Source organism: Aptenodytes forsteri, unplaced genomic scaffold (assembly GCF_000699145.1).
Source record: "Aptenodytes forsteri isolate BGI_AS27 unplaced genomic scaffold, ASM69914v1 Scaffold56, whole genome shotgun sequence".
Classification (NCBI taxonomy): Eukaryota; Metazoa; Chordata; class Aves; order Sphenisciformes; family Spheniscidae; genus Aptenodytes; species Aptenodytes forsteri.
Genome location: NW_008796213.1, coordinates 4,710,956 through 4,738,634, shown reverse-complemented (window position 1 = coordinate 4,738,634; position 27,679 = coordinate 4,710,956). Strand labels below are relative to the sequence as shown.

The window sequence follows — 27,679 nt, the reverse complement described above, 5'->3', positions numbered from 1 at the left end:
TTTTTTTTTTTTTTTTTTTTTAATTCTATATCTTGCTGTTACCACTCCTGGGAAATACTTTTTTAGGACATGTTGAGTTGATGTCCCCAAAGACCAGAACATCATCTCTGTTGAGCCAGAATATCGCATTGCTTTCCTTCAACATGACTATTTTGTTGGAAACTAGTAAAGGAAAAATAAAAAGTTTTGCTTTTGTAAACCTCAGATATGCAAACATTTGTGGGTTTGCTTTACTTTAAGCCTATGGGCAGTGTTTGAGATTCTATTATATTAAATACGTACTTCATAGTAAAGGATAATTCTGAAGGAAACTAAATATATTGTTCTACTTGTGGCGATTCCTTCCAGAGCTCTTCAAACTCTGTTTTACATGATAGAATACCTCCTACTATTTGTTTGGCCTAATTCTAGGTTGAGCTCACCATTACATGTAAATGGTTAAACAGAGGACAGTTGTTATATATAAGATTTAATTTTACAGGAATTCAAAATTGTTTTGTGAGTCTTATATGCAATGTAGATGTTTGGTGGTTAGAGAGTATCTACAGGGCTTCCTCATAGCATGCATTCTTTTGATTATTAACATCTTTAGAAGTAGGTAGGAAGAATTGCTTCCCACAGTGTCAAAAACATTCCTTCCTGAAGGAAGGTGGATGCCAGGGGGAGCTGTTTGGAGGATGAAGGTGACTGTGCAGGTGCTTTCGCTGAGGAAGAGCAAACAGTTCTATTTGAAGCTAACAGAATATTTGCCTGTGTAGCTGCTTAACATTTGGAAAAACTGGAACAAAGAGGTGTGTGTTATGAATAAGAAAGCAAAGTCAAAGTAGGTATTTAGAGAAGGAAAAGTGCAATCACACTAATCTCTTCAGTAGCTCCTGCTAACCGACAAATGCTAAAGGCAGAGGAGACTTCCAGGGTGGCATGGTGTTGGCATCTTTAGAGTGAAAGCAGTTCTCTTCAATACTGGATCTGTACGTTGTCATGAAACGAATAGGAAAAAAAAATGGACATTTCAGGTTTGCCATAAAAATGTATTATACAAGGGATCACTTCCCTGGAAATTTTCCTTTCAGTTACAAAATAGATATTTCTTTAAATTTCCTAGGGTCTTGGAGCACTTGAGTAGTGCTTGTGTAATTAGACACCGATATATTATTCCAGCAATGCTGTCTTCCCCTGGAAGGCTTCCGATCAGAACCTTTTGGATAAGTATTATATCCTGAATAAATATCCTGAATTTTAGTTTGGAAACAAATGATTATTACTGAATATTAGCTCTGTGTATCTATGCTTGTCCAACATTGATTTAAGCTCTTCTCAGATGAGAGAACTAGCCTGTGTGTATGTTGCCTTTGCTGCATACTGTATTTTGGAGCACTACACATGGCATGTCTTCCCATCAGACTTCTCTGGATATTGACAATTTCCAAACTGTGCCAGTTCACAGCAGTTACGTGGTTAGTATAATATCACGTTCTTTGGTGAGATAGAGAGATTTTCCTTAACAGCAGTTGTATTTCTACATCATAATACAAGGTGGAATCTTTTTTATGCACTAGGGGTTGCACACAGTGGCAATTAAGACAGATACTGATGCCATCTTGGCAAAGCTGTTCCAAATGTTTCTTTTTAGATAAGTGTCCTTAAGGTCCAGGCCCTGTGAAGGGAAGGGGGAGAGAGGGTAAGGACTGAAAGACCAAATGTATGGGAGCCCCAGATAAATACAACTGAAAATGTAAAAGCTTTCCAATTTCTTCTCAGATTGTGAACGTGTCACGGTTAGTTGGTGTTGATAACCCCGTGGAGCTGATCTATTTTGTGGAGGACCAAGATGGAGAGAGACTCAGTGCTCTGAAGTGCTCAGACCTGATGAACAGAGTTGATATCCAGCGGGCTGCAATCATCCTTGGATACCGCATTGAAGGCACCGTTGCACAGCGTAAGCCCTATCAAATCCACACTGATGCCAGCAAAGAGAAACAGGAAGGGTGACATTAGCTTTGGAGACTATGGCACTGCAGTGTGCCCAGTGTTGCAGTGTTTTGTTCTTGGGATGCTGCAATTTTGACGCTCCTGAGGAAATAAATTTTAGCAGTCTTGCAGTGAGCTATGTGGTGTTGCTTTGCTTCTTGAGGACTCTGCTGAGCTTGGAATTGCAACAGGGTCCTTAAGTGCAAGCCTCACTGCATTCACTTTAGTGCTTGTGCTAGGAGAATACTGTGCTAGCTAGATACCTTCTTGCCATTTTCATCTCTTTCTGCTAGTCCAGTATTTCTACACTGCTTATCTTGCCCAGGAGCTTGCACACAACTCACGATTGTGGGATGGGTGGGTGTCAGAGCGAAACGGGTGTTTCCTTTAGCTGAGTAATGGCAGTGAAGTTTAACACAAGTCACTGGTTTTTGTTTGTCTGAATTATCGTTTCTGTGAGTGAAAGATGTAGGCTAATGCTAGTTGGGGCATTTTGGAGGGTATAAGAAGAAAGAAACACTTTATTTCCTTCATTGAATATGATTGACCTTATTTTTATTTGTTTGTCCATCAGTAATCTATAAGTAATGTAATCTTTTAATAAAGATAATATAAAAGGAATGTAATCTTTTACTAGACACACAGCAGAATAAATATGACAGGTCATAGAAAGTCATAACGACTTTATTCAGGAAGCTTGGTATGTAAATTGCAATAAGGAGCGAGACAGAAGGCCTACTCAAAATTCCATGTTATGATTAGGAAAGAAACTTGAAAATATTTTAAAACAGTAACAGACGTTATCTACAATAGCTCATATACAATACAACGTTGCTACAAATGCTTAATTACCTTTTCTGTTTTCTGTGCAATATGGAGGCATGAGTTACATTGTACCACAGGGTATTTTGCCAATAGAACTGGCATGTGTCTGATTTTTAAAATTCTCTGCAGAAAGAAAAGAAAGAAAATAGTAATAATGGGACCTTCTGGATGTGTTTCTAAATTTTGTCCCTCATTAAAACAGTAGTTTAAAGATAGGTCAGTAGCTCATATACGTCTGCTTAATATCTGTTAATGGACTGTAATATTGGTTAGACAGAAATGCAAAACAGTTGCAAGAATAAATTCCCTTTACAAAAAATGGTAAGTGTTGAACAAATTTAATGAAGTGTTTATAGCTTATTCTGCATGTTGAAACTTTGACGCGTCATTAGAAAGTTCTTTTAAGAGGCATAGAATTGTAGAATTTTTTCTAAATGTTTCCTATTGGAAGAAACTAGACAAAAAAAGGTTATTTTTATAACAGAAAATGTAATATCATAAATGAGCTGTCAGATGTATAAAATATAAGAATTATAATATTTTCCTTTAATCTCTAGATTCATCATTAGAATGGCTGTTAATAAAAATGATATATAAAAGTAAGATTGCATAGACATACCGTTTTTAATGTGAAAACATCATTTTAGGAAAGTGCATCAGTTTGACTAGAAGTGTGTTACTGCTGTGGTTTTTAGTCCCACATATAACCACTATGCAAAATAGAGCAAATGAAAGTTTTGTAGATTCTTCCAGTTCACTTTTTACATGCATGACCAGTTCGATTACACTTTCCAGTAGTTTTTTCATCTGTTTGGCTCGCACACTGACAATGAAACAGAGAAAGGAAAAAAAAGTAATAAAAACTGCAGAACTATACACCTTGGGGAGGAGGGTCTTGCTGATTTCAAATTGACTGTGATTATTGATGGGGAAGGTAACAAAATATATAATGTATAACTAAAGAGAAGAGGCAGCTGATAATACTGCTTAAAGCAGGATACAGGCAATAAGGTTGGAAAGTCCTTCTCACCTTTGTTAGTGGTAAGTCATTTTTCTGGACCCATTTCACTATGTCAGCTCAGTTTTGGATTACGGAATGATGTGGCAGAAGTGTATTTTCATTAGTAATTTAAACACGGGTCTTCAGAAGGTAGGCCAGGACAATCGATCACCTGCCCCATGCTTCCTGAGCATGACATACATTAACTTATAAGTGGTATGACATTTCCTGTGATGTGCGGCTGGTTTCTGATAAATTCTTTAACTACCATTTACAAGAACATAAAAATATGTAACCTTGAAGTGTCCTCATTTAAAAATATATAACCACATAAAATTGCTGTCTTCTTTTTAACTTAACAGCTGTGGAGAAGCTGAAGGAGTCCACCTCAGAGTCACAGAATAGCAACCTATGGATTATTGTTGGTGTGGCAGTCCCAGTTGCTGTGGTGCTCCTGATCGTTATTATTTTATACTGGAAACTTTGTCGAACAGACAAGCTGGAGTTTCAGCCAGACACGATGAGCAACATTCAGCAGCGACAGAAGGTAAAAGGGGGAGCTGTGCTGAGAGGAGCTTGAGTATTCTGAGTATAAATGAATGGGAGAGTCTAGGGAACACCTAGCATCCTTAAATAGCATGTGGAAACACAGTTTCAGAGCCTTCTGTTTTTTAAAAAAAGAAAAAAAGTCAAATGGTAGTTGAAGTCAAGAATCCCATAGTGTTTTATTTATTCTCCTAGGTATATGATACTGAGTTAGATAGGTACATCCTTCTGAAATGTGGGCACTGAGGCTGAAAGGAACCTTTCTTTATCGCTTCATTTCAAGGCTTTGGCTAGGACTGAATAAGAGGAAGTATACTGAGTGTTTAATCATTGACCTTGTTTTCTGCAGAGGGTTGAATTTTTCTTTGGAGAGCTTCTGCTAAACTAATTTGACAGCTAAACCACACCATCCGTTATACCTCATGCTGGAACTAGAATTTGCTAGAGCCTATCCTTCCTGGTCTGCTTTCTGCTGGAGCTCTTGTGTCATCATTGTGAGAGCTTGTTGCAGGACTAGAACTTTAATTAGTGGATCCACATGAGACTGCATGAGTGAGCGTGTGGGCCGGAGTGTTGGAGGACTGGGTTAGGATGGTGAAAAATTCAGTAGTCTGTCTTTTTCCTGCCCAAGACTGTAAATTAAAAAATATGTGGTCCAGGATTTTCACAAAGGATGTATTCAGTAAAAAGAGTGGAAAAGTGACTAAAGGGTTACAAATCCTACTTTCCCTTTTTACAGCTGAAGAGAACCGGTCTGTTTCTCAGAGATGCTTATTACTGACTGTACCTTCAGAGGCATTATTAAAGGCAAAATAATCTGCCTGTGCTAATCCTCTGGTACTGTAGTCATGTTCTTGTACTGTCGCCTCATGTTCAGTCATACAGTTTTCTCCATAACAAGTCTTGTCTGTACACCATGCTCTCTTTCAAGATAATTAATGATGTGAAAGATGAGAGAAGCAGAAAGCGGTTGCACTTCCAAAGCAGTCAGAACAAATCAATAGTAACTTCCACTTGTCTTGCCACTGCAGATTGAGTGTCAGAATCGAGGTCGGCAACAAGTGGTACCCTTTGATGAACTTCACCCCCTGGTACCTTGTTTCACCTGTGCTGCGGTAATATGTAACACAGATTTTGATTGAAGAAGTTCCCCACAGTAGTTTCAGCTAATTTGAGAAGGGTCATACAAAAAAGGCGAGAGGGGATCATTACCCTTGGTACACTATTTCATCACATGCATTTGCGGTACCTCTCTGCTGTCGCAAGCTTTTTGTAAGAAAGCAGTTGGGTTGACTCTTGTTTCACCTGTGCTGCGGTAATATGTAACACAGATTTTGATTGAAGAAGTTCCCCACAGTAGTTTCAGCTAATTTGAGAAGGGTCATACAAAAAAGGCGAGAGGGGATCATTACCCTTGGTACACTATTTCATCACATGCATTTGCGGTACCTCTCTGCTGTCGCAAGCTTTTTGTAAGAAAGCGGTTGGGTTGACGGTAAGGCCAGAAACATCTTTCATAGTTTTACTTTCTTTTGGGAAAATGGCTCAGTTGTTTTTCTCCACTGCTTCCACAGTATTGTACATTTTAATCGTTCATGAATCAGAAGCCTTGAACTTGTTTGTATCCAAGTCTCATTTCAGTTCACCTAGGGAGCCTGTCACTTTGCCTTCTTTAGGGAAGTCACTGTAAGCAAACTAGAAAGAACCAGTAAGGACGTCTAGTCCAATCCTTGTGCCAGTGGATGGCTTATATGTTAATACTAAATGAGGTAAAGCAATAAAAAGTGTCTTAAATTTTTATCGCTTAGCAGATTAAACAACTGGCAGAGTCTACTTTGAAAACCATTTTCCTCCTTTGCCCAAGATCCAGAACAAAAGTAGTACTCTGGCTTCCTTAGTAGCAGCCTGTCTTTGGGCTTTCTTCATGTCTTCGAACAGTGGGTTGGAATTCCAGGTCAGAATAGGACATATTTAATAAGCACTGAAGACCCCCAGACAGTCACAAGAGCGTACAAATGATTAGGGAGATTTGGTCTGGTCCTGCCCTTTAAAATTGTTTGTGTTTTTTATACTTTTTTTACAGTAATTGCCAAGAAATGATCAAAGGAGTGAAATCATGTAGTTGGGGATTTAGGTCTGTGGTTGGAATTCCAGGTCAGAATAGGACATATTTAATAAGCACTGAAGACCCCCAGACAGTCACAAGAGCGTACAAATGATTAGGGAGATTTGGTCTGGTCCTGCCCTTTAAAATTGTTTGTGTTTTTTATACTTTTTTTACAGTAATTGCCAAGAAATGATCAAAGGAGTGAAATCATGTAGTTGGGGATTTAGGTCTGTAAATAAACTCAATTTAGAAATGGACTCGGCCTCCCCCTTCCTCACCCCACCCACAATTATTTCCATTCCCGCTTCACAGAGCTTGACTTTGGTACCAAAGGAAAGTGAAGGCCTGCACTGCATCTGTAAATGGAAGTATATTTAGGTTAAAGATCTGGGTTTTTCTCTTGGAATCAATATTTCATTGGTAAAAACCATAAAGATGCATTTATAGTGCTAGCTTTTCTCACTTCCATTAATCTTTAAAAAAATTTTCTTTTAATGTAAATATAGAAATGGAATGTATAAATATCAAAGTATTTCATTAACATATGCATGGTATATCCATACTGGAAATAAAGACAATTCTTTTCAACTATGTAATAAATCTACAATGTGTTTCGCACTTGAAAATGTGTGTTGGTTGGAAGATAAGAAACTGAGACACACTTTTCTTTTTCAGATTAAATAGGATATCATACTGCACTGGTGGATCTCCGGAGGTAGCACCAGTCTTTTTTTACAGTGTGTTTTAATTAGCCATTTTAACATAGCAGATCAGTGGGCAGCATAATAATCTGTTAGAATTCACAGTAGCAGCTGATAGCAAATTATGTCACCTGTGACTTAAAAGCCTGGAACAGGGTTGGGAGTGGGGTGAGGGGAAAGCCTGTTTGCTTCACGCTGCTGAGGAAAGACTTTGCCACTAAAAGGCTGGTTCCTTGAAACACCAAGAGAGAGAACTTCTGTAATGTATGGTAATGCAGATTACATAAGTAAGACATAAGTTTTGCAGGAGCTTTCTATCCTCAGTTTAGAGTCTCTTTTACAAATTTGCGTTCTTCTCTTCAGAGCGATGCTTTAAAGACACTACAAATTTTCCTGGATTCTGTGGCCCCATGTGTCATTCTAGTATCATCTTTTCTCTCTTCCTTCCTTTCACTTAATCACTTAATTCTCATTTTAAACTCCTGCTTTTTCCTGAAATATTTTTATATGCACTCAGACAATATAATTATTTAAGTTTTAAATTTAATCTTCTGTATGTCAAGGTTTACTTTTACAGAGTAGGTGTGATTTCTGTGTTCCTATGACCACCATTAAAAGTAAGTCATAAGCTGCATACCCTCACAGTCTATCTTCTGGTGAAGCAGACCAGTACTACTATCTGTTGATAGTAAGACCCTACATGCCTTTTGGGTGTGCCTCGAGGGTATGGCTGCCCAGGTACACCTCAGTGAGGTAAAGATCACCAGGTAGTTGCGTTACGCAACAATTCAGTCATACTGGCCAGCGTATCATGCCAGCACAGCTAACCTGCTTTGGTCCCTTATCTGCTCTGTGGACACCCCTTTAGAATACTTAGGTCACAGTCCCTCACTTGTGACTGTCAATAAAAGCATATTTCCCATTTCAGCAGGCATGGCTGTGTTGAAAAATACTCAGATCCTGCGGTGACAAACCCACAGAAGTACCCAAGATTGTATCTGTATTTATGTGCCATAGCAGCCCCGAAGCTGGACTTGAGTCCAGATTTGCTGCTTGTCCCCACCCTCAAGGCCAGGTCACTCTCAAAGATAATATAGATAACAGCAAAGATAATGTTTCTTCTAAGGTGGTGACATGGGCAGGGTCAACTGTATTCAGCGAAGGCCTGTTCTGCAGATTGGGTGTACCATGCCACTCCACCAGTTTCCGTTCTCTCCTTCTGGCCTTCTAGTTTCATCACAGGATCAGTGTCTTGCAGATGGGATGGCGTAAGTGTCCTTCTTAAAAAGGCTCATAATGTTATCTTCTGCAAAGGGTAGAGAGAAAGCCTGAACTCAGACAATACTAAGGGATGTTTTACTTCTGGGTAGTCTCAGAAGTCTGCTACTGAAGTGAATATGAATACAAAGATAAATACATAGGAGAGAAAACTGACGCTAACAAAACCAGGTTCGAAGATAAAGTAATAAAAAAAAAAAATGGACCTTGAAGAGACTGATTAGCTAATCCATCCCTCTGCCTCAAAGCAGGATTAATAATACCTGAAAAATATTGTTACCTTTTTCATTCTGGAGATTAGATGGGAAAACGTGCTTAGATCGACGTTATTTGGACCCTTTTTAAACTGGGAGCTAAGGAAGCAGGTCAGAGCAGTGAATTTCTATGCAAGATTCATTGGTCTGTGCAAGGATAATTCTTTTCAAGATATGGAACTAAGATACTTAAAAGGCACATCAAGTATTCATGACTTGTTCTGTAAGCCGTAGCATCCTACTGGAAATTCACCTTGATGTGATCTGGGTTGTTGCGCTGGATAAAGATTCTGGAGATTAGATGGGAAAACGTGCTTAGATCGACGTTATTTGGACCCTTTTTAAACTGAGGAAGCAGGAAGCAGGTCAGAGCAGTGAATTTCTATGCAAGATTCATTGCAAGGATAAAGGATAATTCTTTTCAAGATATGGAACTAAGATACTTAAAAGGCACATCAAGTATTCATGACTTGTTCTGTAAGCCGTAGCATCCTACTGGAAATTCACCTTGATGTGATCTGGGTTGTTGCGCTGGATAAAGATGTCTTTGCCTTTGGAAGTAAAAAAAAAATGCCTAAGTGGCATTTTAAAATCACAGGATTCTCTCTCTTGCCGTTGCCTATATCCACCGCAACATTGTCCAAACCTGAGCTTTTTTTCTTGCAAAAAAAAAGCTGTGCCTTTTGTGGGAAATGGAATTTTTGCCATGGGTTGTTTTTCTTCTTCATGAAAAAATGGATAAATGTCTTTAATGCCCAAACCATCATTCTGCTCTGTACTGGACTATTGAAATTTTTGTGTGAAAACACCTTCAACCCCTTTCCTCTTCCCCAGAGAGCAAAAAAGCCATTCTGTATATTATCTGTAATGCAAACAGAGTTGGCAATATTATTTCTTTCTCTGTGGACATCCAAAAATTAAAATGGAACCTGGTTCACTAGGGATTTCACTTTCCCTGCTGTGTACAAGCGTTTGGAGGAAAAAAAAGTCAAATCCTTTGCTAGGACTTTTCCGAGGTAGTTTCAGCTCTAGGCAGTTATTCATGGGAAGGCTCCCCGCCCTAATGACAAGAATCTCACACCTGTGGACAAGCTCATTGATGGTTTATTTAGAAGGTCTTGGATGTTCTCCTGTAATTGCTGGGCATGCTGAAGTCATTGCCCTTTGCAGCGCTAACTTGGACCGAGTTGCTTACTCAGCTCCTAGTTTTTCCAAGGCCACATCCTAAAACCCTAGGGGGAAAAAGTCTACTTCTCCAGCCAGCAGTTGCTCCTCTGTGGGGCCCTCTGCATGCCACTGGTTCTTAAAAGGCTGAACACATCTCTCCAGCTCAGTGCCCCTCCTGTGTGTTCACATGTGGGAGAGGTGGGGTGGCTCAGTCCCCACGAAGCCTAGGACAAAGCGTACAGTACCCCACCTTCTCCTTGAGCCGTAGCACAGATAGTGTCAGAGCTGGAGGGCTGCCAATCTGCATCGTGTGCCAGCAAACCTCAGCTAATGTGTAATCACCTGGGGACCGTTACCAGCCCTTGTGTGTCTGCTCTAATCTGTGCTGCTTCTGACAGCCAGCCAGACCTCCGTGTCACTCACGGTTACAGGTAATGAGTCATGCATTCTGTAAGATGTCTGAGAGAGGCTTGTGTGGATTTTTATTTTTCCCTCCAAGCAGGGACATCTGATACCTGAATCTCATGTGTCAGGTGTAACTTTACACCTCTGAATTGAGAGTTTTGCTTATTATTGTGTATTCAGTAGACTACCTCTTGGATGTTCCCAGGATCAAAGAGGCCAGCCCTGCTGGAGGCTAAATAGTAGGCTTCTGCTCCTGGTATAAAGAATTCTTGTGATGTTTTGACATCCTGTAATGCTTTTGTTCATCTGTATAATGTAGAGGCAACAGCTCTGCATTGCAGAACAATTCTAGTCAAAAGAGACTCATGTTAAGAAAGGGAGCTGACACCAGTCTTAATAAAAACTACTTGAAAACTGACATGAGTTTCTGCAAGAGATTCATGTCTGTGCTTACTGTTTGCATAACAAGTATCATTCATTTCTAATAGCAGCCTTAACTAACTATCCAAATTGTTGTCTTTTTGGAATTGGCATACAGGTTCTGCTGCTTCAGAGTCAATAGCTGGATTCTAAAAAGGAACACATTATTCAACATCTTAATTACTTCTCAACAGTACATTTCTCTGACGGCAGTTCCTCTGCAAGAGCTCTTTTGTGGGAACTCTTCTTCTGTAATGAGGATTAACTATTCACAAATTGTAGAAATAAAATACCACACTTAGATATACTGCTTATACCAATAGACATGAAAAGTAAAATGTCTCCATCTGCTTTTTTACAAACATTTGAGTAGCTGTCTTGAGGTCAGACCAAAAGACCAGCTAGTCCAGGTGCCAAAAGCAAAAGCCTGTAGAAGGGGAGAAGAACAGGGCAAGTACATGTGATGTTTTGCCTTGAGTAACTCTTCAGCCTCCAGTTACTTGAGGCTAAGGGACTTTCTCTAGAAGTTGTGATACTTAGCAACCCTCAACAATTTCTCTTCCATGAATTTGTCTGGTCCTTCTAAACCCATCTGAGCTGCTGACAGGGATTTCCACAGCATGTTATATGAAGAACCACGTCACCTGGTTTCATGTTGCTTTTACCCTGCCACCTCCTTGTTTTCTGTGATGGCCCCTAGTCCTTGTATTGGAGGGGACAGTGAACAGCTGATTCCTAGGCACTTGCTCCTTGCCAGTCCTGACTTTACAGATCTCTGTCATATTCCCATCTCCATCATCTCTTTTTCCAGACAGAGGAGTCCCAGTTTTCTTATCCATTCTTTTGAACTGCCCTTTGAACCAACTGCTAGCCTTTGAAAAGGCTAGAACATTTTCTAATTCTTTTCCATCCTTTTTGAGAGGGAGAGACTAGAACTGCATGTGCTATTCAAAATGTAGGTGACCCATGGATTTAGAGTGACATTTATATAGTGGCTACTCTTTGAAAAGGTGTTAAACAAAAAGAAAAAGAATCCATTTTCAAAATACGGATAAACTTTATACCATTGTCGTGGTTTAACCCCAGTCAGCAACCAAACACCACGCAGCTGCTCACTCACCTTCCCCCCCAGTGGAATGGGGGAGAGAATCAGAAGAGCAAAAGAAAGAAAACTCATGGGTTGAGATAAGAACGGCTTAATAATGATAATAATAATAATTGTAATGAAAAGGAAAACAACAACAGAGAGAGAGGAACAAAACCCAGGAAAAACAAGTGATGCAACCGCTCACCACCCACCAACCGATGCCCAGCCAGTCCCTGAGCAGCGAACACTGCCCCCCGGCAAACTCCCCCCAGCTTATATACGAAGCATGATGTCACATGGTATGGAATATACCTTTGGCCAGTGTGGGTCAGCTGTCCTGGCTGTGCCCCCTCCCAGCTTCTTGTGCACCTCCTTGCCGGCAGAGCATGGGAAGCTGAAAAGTCCTTGATTTTATTGTTGCTAAGCAGTGTTTATACTAAAACATCGGTGTGTTATCACATTATTCTCATGCTAAATGCAAAACACAGCACTATACCAGCTACTAGGATGAAAATTAACTCTTATCCCGGCCGAAACCAGGACAACCATCTTAAACATAATAGACCACTGAGACTAGATTTATACTGGGGAAATAAATTCTGTCTTTCCTAACAAAAGCTGATAAAGAGTTTACTGTACAGTTTAGCTATTTCGGGAACAAGGAAACGGGCCTATATCAAATCACTGTTGCCTAAGGTTTTAATGTTGCTACTCACTTGTAGCTTCATTTCAGCAAGCAGATTATTTCTGCAGTATATATGAATGCACTTTCTTTCTGTGTGCATTAAACCCTTTTTAGATATATACATGTCTGAGTCACTGAGCCCAACAAAATACCAGCACAAAAATAAATGAAAATTGCTGACCTATGCTCTACCTTAGAAGTCTTACTTTTCTCATCATTTGCGAAGAGGAAGTGTTTCTGGACTGTGTTGTGTATGTGCTCTGTCCAGATGGTGAGAGCCATGTTATGAATGTATTCTTTTGCTTCACAAGTTGAGAAGAGAGTTTCCTTAATTTATAATTTTTTGATGCGTTGTGCTACCTCTCTTAGAGGTTACAGTTGATGTCAGTGTTGTGTACGTGGCCTTGGAGGAATAATTGTTTGACATAACTTATGGACAGAAGACTGGTGGAACTGAGACACAGCGGTGACCTGTCTATCCTATAAAGCTGGTAATCTTTTTCTAATTTACTCCTGACACTTTCATCCAACCAGTGTGCAGAGGAACCTCACCAAACCGTGATTAAGATAGTATCCGCCCTGCAGCATTTCTGTCTGAGAAGGAAGGCTAAAAGTGTGTGTGATTCAGGCACAAAATTCTGCCTGTTACAGCAGTTATCCCAGCAGCCTGTGGGCATAGATGTACTCAGAGTTATGGGCTTTCAACAACATGATCCCTCTTGTATTTTGTGAAATTTACTGAGCTGTCACAGTAATATTAGTGTGGCAGGAAGAAAAGCACAAAGGAGAAGAAGAGGGATGATGAAAATCCGCGAGAAGAATTTGTCTTAAGAAAATATTTCAGAACAGGTGTCTTGAGAATTTCAGGCTTTATAAAGTTTTGTAAGTTTGGGGGTTTCTTTATTTGTTTTTAATCCAACTCCAGGAGCAAAATTCCTGAGGTGGTATTTTTTGTGGGATTCCTGCTTTACTTACTCTCTGTATGGCAGTAAACCAGAGTTTTGACTTTTCAGAGGAGGGAAGGAGGACCAGAGGCTGTACGCTAGCTTGTTCTGGTTTTCCATGCCAGCACTGGCTATACCGTGCGCTACTTTTCCCCATCTTGATGGTAGAAACCCATGCGACTATTAAGCATGTTTCTTCTCCACGAGGACATGTTTGCTCAACTGTTTTACCTGTTCCCAGTAACAGTGATAGATGACAGAAGTGCTGTTGTGATGACAAACGTGACATGTAACTTGTGTGAAGAGGTACGTGGTCCGAGATGAGAAAATGGGCAGCATTTTGTTACATACAACCCCTTTTTTGGCCCTCAGATCTCAAAATCCTGCTTCTTTTTGAGATGGGGCTTGTCATAGAGGGTACAGGCTGTAACACAGCTGTAATGGAAGGGTGATGGCATCCCACCTAAGAGGCAATATAGTGAACTGGCATTGCACATACACTTCTTTTTACATACATACACGGTTATCAAGTGAAGGTATTTAAATGGAATTAGAGACCTTTTTTGGTTTGGTGCTTAAAAACATTTCTTAAACCAGCAGCAGTGAAGCATCCCTCTGCACATTTCTCAGTGATGCTTAGTATATTTTTTTAAAGTAGGCCGGGAAAGAGTTTGTGCTGACAGCATAAGTTGGTTGCATCATATCCCATTTCATAGGGAAATTGTGTCAATGGCACAAAAGGATCTTGAGAAATACAAATGGGTCTTTTTTCAGTATTTTGAGGGAGGCTATGGAGATGGAACTCTGCTTCTATGTGATCTTCTAATACGCTTTTTTCATCAACAAAGGTTTCTTGTGTCTTAACTCAGATACGTGTTATTGTTCTTGAATGGCATGTATAATTTGTATGCATACTTTACAGGCAGTCCCTGACTATGATTCCGAAGAGTTTTATGTTGAAGGAGAGCAATGTAAACAAAAATACAGAGGGTGTACTTATGTGCGTAAGGGGTGGGAATGATATTAGAATGAGCTGAATAGGAAAATGAGACTGAGAAAGGTGAACATGCCTTGGTACTTCTGAAGTTTTATTTATTGGTAGATTGGTAGGTGTTTTAAATATCGCATGGAACAGTCACTGCAAACAATATGGATGAATGATCCTTGTGGGAGGAAGAAGTAGGTGACATCTTGGATGGGATAGTAGAAGCATGGTGGAAAAAAAAAGAGTTAAAATTAAGAAGACCCTAGCAAGCACGCTAGCAGCTGCAAATAATTGTGCTTACTGGTACATCATGAGAGTAATGCAGTGAATTTGCACTACCCTATGCTATGGTGCCCTGGGAATACAGAGAAGGGTTTGGTGGTGTGAATCTCAGATCGTGGAAGGCAGTTTGCAATGTTTAATAGCTTTAAGCCATCCTAAATCAGACGGACTTATATCTTCAGCCTACATTAATTTTAAGAACACTGATTCTCATTGCCTTGCTGCATTTAAACTAGTAGACTTGAAAACTTTTTTCTTCTGTAAAATTTCTTTATCCCATCATTTTTGTAGCATTCCACGTGCTAGCATGTTAGTAAGGTTATAAGTCAGCAGAACTTCTTTACAGGGTTTCCTGTCCTGTTCATAGATTGTGTACCAACACTAAAGTATTACTTTTGAAATCATGCTTAGCTCCTTTGTTTCCTTAGAAATGTATCTTAACAGCCTCTTCTCAATGAGTCTAGCTCTACAAGGAACAAGGCAGGACTGTGGTATAAAATCAATAGAAAATTGTCTTAATGCATTATTCTTCATATTATGTCCAAATTCAAATGCCACTTGTAGGAACTACAGGAAGAATACTGAGTAAGTGTATTTCTTCTCTTCTGCTTTCTGCTGAAATTATTCACTGACCTGTGTGTGCAGTATTTGCTTTCTTGAAGAAACAGATTTTTGACATTCCTGGTGTGTCTCTGCATCTAACAAAAGAATATATTGGCAACCATGTTATATTTATGTGACTTGAACAGTACTGAAACTATTAGCTGCTTTTATGGAGTAAGTCTTGACCGAGGTGCACAGACTTTGTAGGCCTCTGTGGAAATGATATGATTTTTCTACAAATTGAGCTTCAGATACTTTTTTTTTTTTCATTCAGTATGTAACAGTAGAATTAAAGCACTGTCTTGACTTACCAATTTGAAATCATCTTCCCCTTAGATTTCAGCAGGTTCTGCATTTGTATAATAATACAATGCCTTACGAATGCAGTAGTTTAGACATGTTCATTTTGGTGGTAGGCTTCAGAGTAGTTTATCTTTTCCCTTTCGCAAATATAGAAAGATAAAACAAATGAAAACCTTCTCTAACAACTTACATTTAAAACAAGAAACCTTTGCTAATACTGGTTTTGTGCAGTCTTAGGTAAAGGCACTTGAGGCTGATAAAAAGAGGCTCGGTTTCAGCACCTGAACAAGTAGCGGTATCAGCACAAATGTTCTCTTAAAAGAGATTGTATTCTTTCCTTGGTGGTGGTTAATTTATGAATAGTAGATGACAGATCCACACATGGTATTCTGGCCACCTGTACTAAGATGAGCAGAGGTCATCCAATCTGTTACACCATATAACTTGATATGAAGAAAAGGAAGAATGCGGCAGGTGGCACACAGAAATTCGTAAGAAAATGTAGGAAAGCTCTTCAGTCTGGAACAACACTATTCATTCGTTCCACTCAGTCTCAGTGATCTGACCATCTAGTCTTGCAGAAAGCAGAGTTGTGTTTCAGTATCCTTCAGACACTTTTCACTGAAAATGTAGATTTTTTTTTTTTTTTTTAGTATCAGTTCTCAGTTAAAGTCATAATGTTGCCATGAACGACAATTTTCCAGGTTGTAGCTTTTTTTTTTTTTTTTTTTGGTTTTTTTTTTAAGAAAATAAAGTGGGTTTCTGCCAGCTTTGTTTCTGCAGTAGTAATCATATTAGTATTACTATTTCGCAAATAACGGGTATTATTTTTAGTAAGTCGTTTTATCAATTTTTTCATTGAGGACCATCTTTTCATGGTCCCCTGGCCATTTTCAGTGGCCTTGAAAGGTCATGAACAGTCAGATATGTTTTTTATATATGTATTTTCACATATTTTTTAATCATGGTTTTTCATTCATATGCACAAACACGCATGTACGCACATGCATACAGTCTCTCATACCGTTCATATATTGGCTGGAGCTGGTACTGCCAACTTAAGCTTTTTTAGCAGGAGATATCTAGAAATGTTATTATTTGGCTGTACAAAACTCTGCAAGATTTGAATCATTCAGGTCGAAGTTTTCCATTCAAGTTTCAGTTTTATACTGAATCTTTTTTTAAGATGATAAGAACAGCTTGTTCTTTCAAAGAACGAGGTTAAGAAAAAATAGAGTGCTCTGTCCAAATTTTAAAAATCATTTTGGAGAAGCTCTAGGGCATATTCTCAGCCTTTGGGGGTGCAGGGTGGGGAAGGAAAGGAAACAGAACCAGAAGGTTTTTCTGTGTGAGGGAAATGGTTTTGCTGATTCTGTGGGGAATTGCCCATGTCTAAGTTTTAAACCTTTGGGAAAATGTTTGCATGTGATTGACAGAGACTTGTTAGAGGTTTACCAGTTAAATTCTCATAGGTTTACACCTGTTCTGCACATATAAGCTCTGTAGAGCTGTACCTTCAAAGCTGAGAGGGTTTTTTCTCTGTTGCTGTACACAGAGGTTGTTATGAGGCCAGGTAAAGGAATAAGGAGCAATGAGCCTCGGGTTCTTGGATAGCGTAAACTGGAACGGGCAGCTGGCAGGCAGAGGGAGAGAGGGGCAAGAGGGCAGGATGGAGGGACTGGTTCTGCCTGGCAAGGAAGAGTAAGACCAGATGAGGAGTTTACCTGGCTGCAACTTCAGGAAAATAGAGCCACATGTTCTGTGGTGCCTGGGGTGAGTGCTTCTTGAGGCCTGGGATGGTGATACCTGAGACTTGCCAGTCCTCTGTTGCCACAAGCGTCCATGAAATCCATTGGCAAAGTCTCAGCCACCCTAGCTGCAGACGTGCATAAAAGAATACATCCTTTCTTTTCTTACATCCCCTCCTTCTTTCACTGTGTGTTTGCCAGCTTCTGCATGAAATGAGATGGGTATCCTCGTTCTACAAATAACATTCTTACTTTCTACCCAACTTTGACTAATAGCAGAAGGCTGGGATCCAGCAGGGTGGGAGAGAGAAAGAAGGTTCCTATGGAAGAAATGAATTTATGATTTTGTAACTCAAGACTCTATTGCAATGCCTATGCATGAGAGGATCCAGTTGTGATTGTTCAGACAATCTTAACTGTGCCATTTCTTATAGTGTGAGTGCTTGTCTTTGCAATACTAACAGTCTTTTAATTCAGCTTCTGTGTGGTCTGTCTGCAGATAAACATTTGTGCATACATATGCTGTGGTGTATGTACATGTACACATAAATATATCTGTTTCCATAACTGTGCTTAGATGAAAGGTTATGTTAGACTGCAGCTAGGAATAAGACTATTCAAAGTTAAAAGATTAAAAATTTATATTTTTGCATGTTGCTTTACTCCCCAGAGGGTTTACAAACCCAGTATGTTAGAGTTAACTCTAAGGTATATGTTGAAATGCATGCTTCAGACATGCAGCAATCTTAATAAAACCATACTAGTAATTCCAATATTGCTAGAATGTTTGTCTCTTTAGTTGTCCTTGCCCATTCCACCCATCACACTATTCAAAAAGGAGCATTAACTTTGCAGGTCAGGTCAAGGGTGCTTATGAAGGGGTAGAGCACCACCAAATTTTTTTGTGAAATAGTTGTGCCCAGCACATGGTGAAGACTCTCATCATCTTTGGAGCAAAGGGGGCTGGAGGCAAGGGAGGGGAATGTAGTGAACTAGAGGAAGCGATCATCAGGGATCAGCAGCAGGGCTGTATAGGCATGAGGGTGGAGCATGAAAGGGTTCGAAGAAGGGAAACCACTGAAGGGCTTCAAAGGAAGAGCGTCGCACGCAGGAATATCTTCAAAGAGAATAGACGTAATGTCAAATGGATCAGAGGTGGAGGTGCGGTAACTAAGAGGAGTTTCAGTAATCAAAGTGCTGCAAGCCATCATGATAATTCTGGCAGCAGAAGTGAAAAGTGCCTCCTCAGAAGTATTTTTTTGGGGGGAAAAAAAGGCATGGAGATTTGGGGTGTTTTTTTAAGCAAGCAAGATCCTGAAGACAACGTTTCAACTACGAAGGGGGGGAAGTTTCAGGAAGGTTCACTAGGTGGCTGTGACTCAAAAAATAAACAGTTACACCTTCACCTGGTCTAGCTCAGCAGTGCCTTTTTGAATCAGTAGTTGCAGCCATTTACATAAATTCAATAATTGAATCACCCATAATGCTGAATTGAAGGGACTGTTGTAAAGCCCCAGAAAAATGGAGTGTAGTGGAAGACATCCAGATCTGTTCAAATAATAAGCTTACTCATTTTGTGAGAAGAGGACCCTGAAACCTCAACCGTTGAGATAGCTCTTGGATTTTACAGGAGAGCTTTTATTGCCATCTACTGGTCTAAATAGGCAGTTTGCTCTACTACAACATCCTTTCTAAGAACCATTTGGAAAATGTTTGCTTACTAAGAAAATATTTTGAAGAGATTGTTTCAGAATATTCCTTAGGCAAGCTTATCTTTGGCATGATATCAGACGAGTCTGTTTATAGTTAGCTATGTTGGCATGCCAAGCTTTATGAAAGGGGGTTCATTTAAACATCTGGAACCTGACGCACCCATAAACACACTCCAACACATGCTTCACTTTGCAGGAAATCAGCTCTAGGAACACACAGAGGGTTTTGTACGTGTGCTGTGCAGTGGGTATGTGTGCATGCACTTTGAAAACTGGAGTTGTCAACATTTCTTTCTACTTTCGACTTCCAAACTACATAAAATTGAGCGGGACTTGAAGAAAAACTTTCTCTTGATTAGTTCTTCAGAATTTCTAATGACCCCAAAGCCCCAAAAAATCAGCAGGAGAGCTTGAAACTTGGAGGCTTGATTAAATTAAGTCTGAATCAAGTCATTGACAAGGTGAGATTAGCTTTTTTATAAATAGTTTATAAATACAGTTATAAAACTGCAAGGGCCAGTTCTGTGTCTTTCTCAAGCAAGACACCCATTGAATCCATAATCCCTTAATAAGATCTCTAGGATAAGTATCTAATTTCTCTAAACTCCAAAGCCTTTTGTATATTTTTCTGTCTATTCAGTATGAAATTCCTACGAGGTAGATTTTCAGTTCTTTTCTGGAGGCATCCATGCTGGCTGAAAAGCCATTGCTAGGCTGCCATATAACTCAGATCTGCAGAACGTTTATCTTTCATCAGATGAACTAGGTGTTTGTACAAGCACTCCCTGACTCCTGCAGATTTGGGGAGCTCAAAAGGGGGAAGATCAGCAGTGACATTATTCAAATTATTTAAACTCACCTCACTCATTTTGACTGAAAAAAATGGAAGGATGACCTGGCAATAGTTACCATTTCAGTCAGTACAAAGGTGTCTATGGCCTTGCACCCATAAGTACGCAAAAAGCTCCTCACACAATGATTAAATCTGAAGAAATAGCTGGAAAAAGATGTAGCAGCAACAGAAGGCTATTTTTTTAACTAGATTTGCTGATTTGGAGTTTTAAACTGTGTGTCATTATACTGAAGTAAGATGACAGAATTGCGGGGGGTTTATTTTTCTTTTCCCTGCAGCGCTCATGTTCATTCCTGAGACTACCATAGCCTGATCATCCTCCTAGTGGCCATTGTTTGCAGATCTTAACCAAAGCCTTTGTACTCATTGTCACTCATGGTTCCTATTTTTTGTCTTTGTTCTTCTCTCGCAGCTACAAGCCCCCAGTGTGAAAGGCTTTGATTTTGCAAAGCAGCATCTGGGCCAGCACAATAAAGATGATGTCCTGATTATCCATGAGCCAGCTCCTTTACCAGGACCTATTAAGGATACTACCCCATCTGAAAACGGAGATGTGCCCAGCCCCAAATCCAAGACTTCCTCAAAGCCTTCAAAGACTGTTCGACACAGAGGGAGGTCAGTTCACAGAGATAAAACAAATTGTAGTAGGTGACAGTTTATTAATGGCTGGCTATTACTGTATTTTTAGGGCAATTTCAGTGGAAAGAACTGTTCCAGAGCTCTGGGACTTGCGTTTTCTAGTGGGCCATCAGAGTTACACCTCGCTACTCAATAGTACAATGTTGTAAGGATTTAGTGTCCATGTTTCTCTTAAAGGCAACATTCCCAGTTAAGAGTGGTATTTAAGACACTACTGGGTTGGCTGGAGTCAAGTCATTGCTTGTTTAGTGGAAACACCAAGTGTATGTTTTCTGATGTATTCTCTTTGTAGTGATCTCTGGCTACCACGGCAACGGGTGGTTAAAAACAAGTGAAAACCATTGACAAATAGCAGTGTGTTTCAATAATATTAGTAGTGATCAATACATGTATGATAAGATATAAGATATTATGTATCCTTATAAGTAAGATAAGGAATTTCCAGCAATAAGTGGTATCTCCAAAATTCAGGGAAGATGCATGAGTGTTTTTATTTGTGGTTATCTGGTTGCTTTCATAGCAAACCAGCTTTGGTCAGGAAAAGGAGTGATTTACACACAGATTTACAGCTGTGCAAGTGGAGAAGTGTCTGTCAGCCTTCAGCAGTAATTTCCTAACCTTTTCCAATAATCAAATAATGTGAATGTGTCTTGCCGGAAAGGATTGTGTTTGTAGGATAGGCGCTGTAACCGAGCTATGTAGTAAAGAAGGATCTGTGCATTAAAAAAAAAAAAAGGGATAAGTGGGAAGGCAATAGGTGGGAAAAAAACGGAGCCCTGAGGAGAGGAGTGCTATGATGAGTCACAAACAGCTCCTCACTGCGGAGTTCCTCTGTGCTCCACTTCCCAGTAACTCTCCTTCCTCTCCCTCCTTCTCATATTTTTCCACTCCTTTGTCTCCAGCTCTGCATCCCCTGTGCTTTTACCTATGTGCTATTGCATGGTGGGAGAAAAAAAAAACAAGCAAGGGCAGAGTTGAATGAGCTTAGAAAGAAACTAACGGTGGTTCTTCCTGAGCTGCAGGTCTCTGAGACACAGCTTGCTCCTCTGCTCAACCTTCTGTGCTTCCTCTAAAGCCCCAGTTGTCCTAAGGTACTTGCTTCATCTTCCCCACGTGGGCTTTGTACAGCTCAGTTTCCACTTTCCCAGATGCTGAGTCTGTCTTCCTAACTCCCTATGGGCCTTGCAAGTAGTAGACTACCAGTGGTACAGTGGAAGGTGGGCAAAATTGCAAAATAATGGAAGAAAAATTAGCTAACTCGTTTTGGTGTAGCTTACATAAATTAAAACAAATTAATATAAATCAGAAGGACAAGCGTTTCTGTGTTTCTTTTAAAAAGTTCAAAAGTGACCTAAGACAGAGATGATACTTAAGGGGAGGAGAAGGTATCCATATTCACATGCACATCAGTATAAGAAAGAAATTTAAACTTGAGGCTGTTACTGTATTTCTTCTAGAATAATTCAGAAAATAAAGCGGGACAAATTTTCAGAAGCCAACATTTTAATGCTTCCCCTGAAGACAATAATGAAGCGTTGATCAAATTTGGAACAAAGATATTTCCTTTTTTAATAGCATCTAAATTCAATCACTTCAAAATGTTTTCGAAACAGAATTTCCCTCCTCTCCCTCATCCTCCCTTAAGAGCAAATCTCCTTTTAGGCTTAACTATGGAGATGTTCCCATCATCTCCCTAACATGCTGACATGCCCACGTCATCTTGAGATTTAAAACATTTATTCCCTGAGGCAGAAGTTGAAATGTGAAATGATAGTATAGTGTGTTGTGTTGGTTTTAGCTGTTTTCTGTTTTGTGAGGAAATACAGAACTGGGCTCATCACAGTGCAATTCAGGACTGTATGTTGCATGCCAGGAAATATAGTTGTGATTTGAGTACATGTTCTGTATCTGTAAAAAACAACAAACAAGGAAAACAACCGAGTTCTGAAAGCACAACATCTCTAGGCTCCAGCTGAGAGTTGGACCTGTTGTTTTGGCTTGAGAGGATACAACTGCATATTCCTCAGCACTTATAAAGAATGACTGATGTTGACTCAGCACTATTTATGTTCCTATAATTTACTTAATGATAATTTAGATAGACTGAGGAAAGAGTATGAAGGAATACAAAGCACAATGAGGTGAAACAGAAAGTCAGTAGCAGATCTGGAAACAGAACTCCAGCCTTATACTCTGCTGAACCAAGACAAAAGTGATGGAGATGATAGCTCTGCCCACCCTCTCCACCTTAGAAAAGAGGAAAAGATGCAATGGTGCAGATCTGTAAGCTCATTGAGAACCAGTTCTCCTTTTTTCCCTGCTAATTTTTTTTTTTTTATTGGGATGTGACCTATTAGTATTACAGTCCTGCAGAAAAGAATGAAAGACAGAGTTCAATTAACAGTGCATTGTTCAGGGAGGAGAAAAAGGGGAGTTAAATTTGGAACATTGCCTGCTGCAACGAGTAGGTTTAACTTTCAATGAATTTGTCTGGCTGGGTATAGTTATCTTAGCCTGCGTGCTCTAGACAGGTTGATGTTTAGCCAAGAGCCTCAGTAACTAGTTCAGATATCCATCTAGCCCAAGCAAATCTTGCACTTAACAAGGTTAATGCACAGACACGTGCACACTTTCAGTGATTAACTCCCTGCAGGAATAGAATATGAATGTTCACAAGATAAAATGGTCACTAGAGACGCTATCACAAAGGCTGATCCCATATGAAAAGACAGGCTTTGGTGTCAGCTGGGCAGTGGTGTATGCCCTATATTTTTGCTATTTTTATACTCTCTGAATAATTTTACAGCTGAAGTATTCTGTTGGGGAAAATCACAGTATTTCTTTATATTTTTCCCGTAATCGCCCACAAAAATTATGAACACTGAGATTGTAATTTGTAGGTAACAAATGTTTTTAAGAATCTCATGACTGCATGGGATAAATACATAAAAGTAGCATTTTTGAATGGGCCTACGTTTAACTAGTCAGGAAAATATTCACATGGACTTGTAATGTTAGCAAGAAAACATGGAAGTTAGCAAGTCTGAATATTAGACTAATTACCTGTATGGGTTTCTTATTTCTAATATAATTCTTTTCTGTCTGAAAAGTAAACTGCTACTTATGAATGCAGAGTTTTTTTCTTGAAGTGCATTTTAAAGGAAAGATTAGTTAATAATCTTTTCACGTGATTCCTATTGCAGTCAGTTTTCACACGCAACAGTAACATCATGGCAATGAATATCTAACTGATAATTTATTATAAATTTACTTATAAACAGAGGAAGATATTAGCAGTCTTCACAAAATACTTTAGCACAGGATTCTTTGCATGCGAGAACTGTGCCCCTTTGCAAACTTATGTTACATGTTGGTTTGGGGTTTTTTTTTAATGTTTGTGGCAGAGTTTCGCCATGACGCTGACTCTGTGATTCCTATTGCAGTCAGTTTTCACACGCAACAGTAACATCATGGCAATGAATATCTAACTGATAATTTATTATAAATTTACTTATAAACAGAGGAAGATATTAGCAGTCTTCACAAAATACTTTAGCACAGGATTCTTTGCATGCGAGAACTGTGCCCCTTTGCAAACTTATGTTACATGTTGGTTTGGGGTTTTTTTTTAATGTTTGTGGCAGAGTTTCGCCATCAGACGCTGACTCCACAGCAAGTGAACAATCCAGCGGGAGAGAGACAGGAGAAGAAACTGCAAGACCATCAACTGTTGCAAACGAGGGCAAACCACGCAGAGCAGTGAAGAAAGGTTTGTTACTTTTTTTTTCCTTGTGTGCACTAGCAGTGCTTAACTCAGGTTGAAAAGTTACTCTGGTGCTGTAACTTTTCCAAACTCATCTTTGGCTGTTGATTTTTCTGGTTTGTGTCACAGAAAATTTTCTTTCTCTCCTTTTTGGTTTAGTTTTTTCTGTTGAAACTGAAGATCTACACATTCCTTTCATTCCAGCAAGCTTTTGAAACTAATGGCTTAGCAGGGATGAATCTTCCCTCCTTTTCTCTCCCACACACCCCTGGCAAACCTCTTTCCATTTAGGCCTAATTGTGGCTCTTGTGGTAGCAGTCTTGCAGACAGTTACATGGGCAGTAGAGGTCACAGCAGGACTTGATACAGCATGGGTATATGTCTGTAACTGTAACTTCAAAAAAATGAGATTAAAGAAAAGAGACCAGAGAGGTAAAAGTTTTACAAATAAGTTCTAATTCAGAAATCAAAAATGCCTTCATGATTGTGCTTTAGAAAGATGAAATCCAGTGCTAATACGTTAATAACAGTGACATTTTTTTGTAAAGAATCATCTTTGTTCCAGTTAAAGTGCCACCATTTGTCTTAGAGGTACCCTAAGATATATTTCTTTCCTCATTGAAAAGTTGAAAAAACGCTGCAAACCCACTTTCATTTTTTAATTAAAACATTCTTTTAAATTCTTTTCCTGTTTAAAAGTGTGCAGTTAACTGTGCCTACAAAAACACTAAGTGTTTTTTCTGAGAGCCTTTTGGGTTTAGATGCCTTGCTCCTTGCTTGAGGTTTTTAGTTACCAGATCTTTGCCTTAAATCACAATAGTCTTCCTAGAGAAAATTCTGATACTGAATATCTGGTAAAGGAGTTTGTGATATCCCCATCTGTTCTTAATACACATGGCCTTGACAGCAGCAGAAACTGAGAAGAAGAAAATATTGACCACGTTGTGAGCAGTCTCTTCGGTATATTGAATGTTTTTCCACATACTCTGTGAAGTACCAGCTGAGATGGAAAGATGACTACTGAGGAATGCAGTGCCCCTGAAATTCAGATCACAGCAGACAATCTTCTGGTTTTGCTTATGTTGAAGAAATGAGATTGAGGAATATGTAAGATAGTTTATATTAAACTGCTAGCTCTTGGGTGGCTAAACAGCAAGTTCAATAATGTATGATTCTTAAACTTTCATAATGTGGACTGCTCCTGGAAGAGCAAGGGTGATGGAGCAGGCTTTCCTCTGTAACGAACATGTAAGAAAACAAAGCACAGGATCTGCTAATGTGACTAAAAAGTTGTACTTCCTAATAATTCAGCAGGCAGCATATGCTGTATGTACTTTACACAATTTACAAAAATAAGATACTGTACTGATGCTACATATGTTTTCAGTGCCTTGGGTTTGCTCTAAGGACCAGAAATGATGTCCAAGTAAATATGTAGGAAAACAATTATGCTATGACAGAGCTCATCTCAGGATGGTTTATGAGTTGCTCCAACCTATTCTGTTGCCCTTATTTAGTGCTCTCCCATTTCTTCTTACCTGGGGACTCCATTTTTGTCTCTTTGTTTTCCATCTGGCTTAAAACCTTATGTAAGGTTTAACATTTCCTTTTGGTGTAGAAGCGTTAGGTATTGCTGCATCTGAATTATCTGGCAAAGGCAGCAAGGATATTGAGTAAAATGTGTCCTTTTTACCTATCATGCTCTTACTGGATCAAATATACTATTTTTTCAGCATTTGGTGCCTCTAGTTTGGTAATCATAGGGACTATTTTTAGCATTCAGAATTGGAGGCACTGTCTGCAGAGAGCTCTCTGTCTGTTAAATGGCAGATTCAGCTCCCTTTTTGGGCAGCTGAGGCTTGGCAGTTTGATCCAAGTTCATGCATTTCATTCAAAAGTAAATGCAATCATCTTTCTGCTGTGTGTTTTTTCCAGTTGCCATTCCAGCTGAATTATTTGTAATAATTATTGTGTTGTCTCTTCTTTTTCCTTTATGTTGTCAGGAGCAAACAGAGTGGGTAAGTAACCAGAGCTGGTAGTTGAGTACAAACATGAATAGAGGTGCTGGGGTAGCTGCAATTATATCTTAAGGATGGAAGGATTTGTCTTCCGAGTCTAAAAAAACAAAATTGCTTTTGAGCTATTGAAGTATAAAAAATTCTCAGTAACACAAATTATAGTCATCCAATTTAGGCACATTTTTCTAATTTCCTCCCAATTCTTCCAAATTATTGAGGAAAACATCACTGTGAAAGAAGCAAAACTGAGGCAGCTGTTGGTTCTGAAACTAGCTTTGTATAAACAAGTTAGAGATATTGTTAGAGTTAGCATCTTTACTGGAAGCCCGAGACAAATGCAAGCTACCTGCAAAGAAGCACAAATATTTTCTCATCAACTAGTGTTTTTCTGGTCAGGACTGAGACATAGCAAAGATGGGGCAGGAGAAAGCTGACATTAATAATGCATGCCATATCTAGAGATAAATTAAGGACTGTGTCCTCTGATAGCAGTTTCCATCTTATAATGGTAGAGAAGGATGGATATAAGGCTGGCTATGATGCTTTCCATTGTTGGGTTTGTACAAGTAATTAATGAGAGTCAACAGCTGCATCCTGGGGTCATAATCTACTGGGATACAAAGAAATTTGTCTGAAACTGCATACTCTGGCATGATTCAAATATCAGTGGATCAGTGGAAGATTCCCATTGACTTTACCTGATTTTGGATTAGGCTTTATGCGCCTTGGTTGCTGTGTCTTTTGTTTTCATTTCAAGAGGGTGCAGGAAGCAATAGCCTTCCTCTATCTCCAACTGTATTTGTTTTCATATGAAATCATAGCTTCCTGCAGAGCCATTCATTTTCCTGACATTTCAATTCAATTAGTAGTTTCAACCCAGGGAATAGTGATGAACATTGATCCTGACATATGACCTATATGGACTGGTTGTTTAAACGTGTTCTGTCCAGTATTTGGGTATTAATTCCTCTCCATTATTTCTCAGCCTCAGCTGTCTAGTCTGAGATCAAAATTTCATTCATATAGTGCCATCTGATAGCTTTGTAAGGAAGATTTTCTAACCATGGACAATAGTGTAATATAAGAACTTTGAAATGAGAAACCATTCTTATTCACTCTGTCAAAACTTCTAAAGGAGCTCATTCATGTGTTGAGTTAGAAACCATTTCTCCTTCTGTTGTACGTGTACAGCATTGTGCAGTTCCCGGCTTTCTTATCTACTTTACTATACTTCCATCTTGGTTTGTATTTATAGATACATTCAGCGTATGCACACAGAGAAGATTTAAAAGTCAGATGCAGCTTATGGGGTTTTTTTTGTGTGTGTGTGCATCTCTTCTGCAAAAGAGGGTAACATATGATGTTACTGTAGAGCCTTACCAA

The 27,679-nt window shown here is 39.3% G+C and overlaps 1 protein-coding gene across 2 annotated transcripts in view; it reads left to right on the top strand.

Annotated features, from left to right (window-relative positions):
• The window catches only part of KIAA1549 (KIAA1549 ortholog), a 79,940-nt gene that overhangs the window by 31,010 nt on the left and 21,251 nt on the right, over window positions 1-27,679 (top strand). For both annotated transcript variants that reach the window (XM_009288363.2, XM_019474418.1), the window contains exons 8-11: window positions 1,762-1,939; window positions 4,159-4,343; window positions 20,289-20,491; window positions 24,160-24,284. In XM_009288363.2, the coding sequence (XP_009286638.1) occupies window positions 1,762-1,939; window positions 4,159-4,343; window positions 20,289-20,491; window positions 24,160-24,284 (691 nt within the window). The remainder of the gene's footprint in view (window positions 1-1,761; window positions 1,940-4,158; window positions 4,344-20,288; window positions 20,492-24,159; window positions 24,285-27,679) is intronic.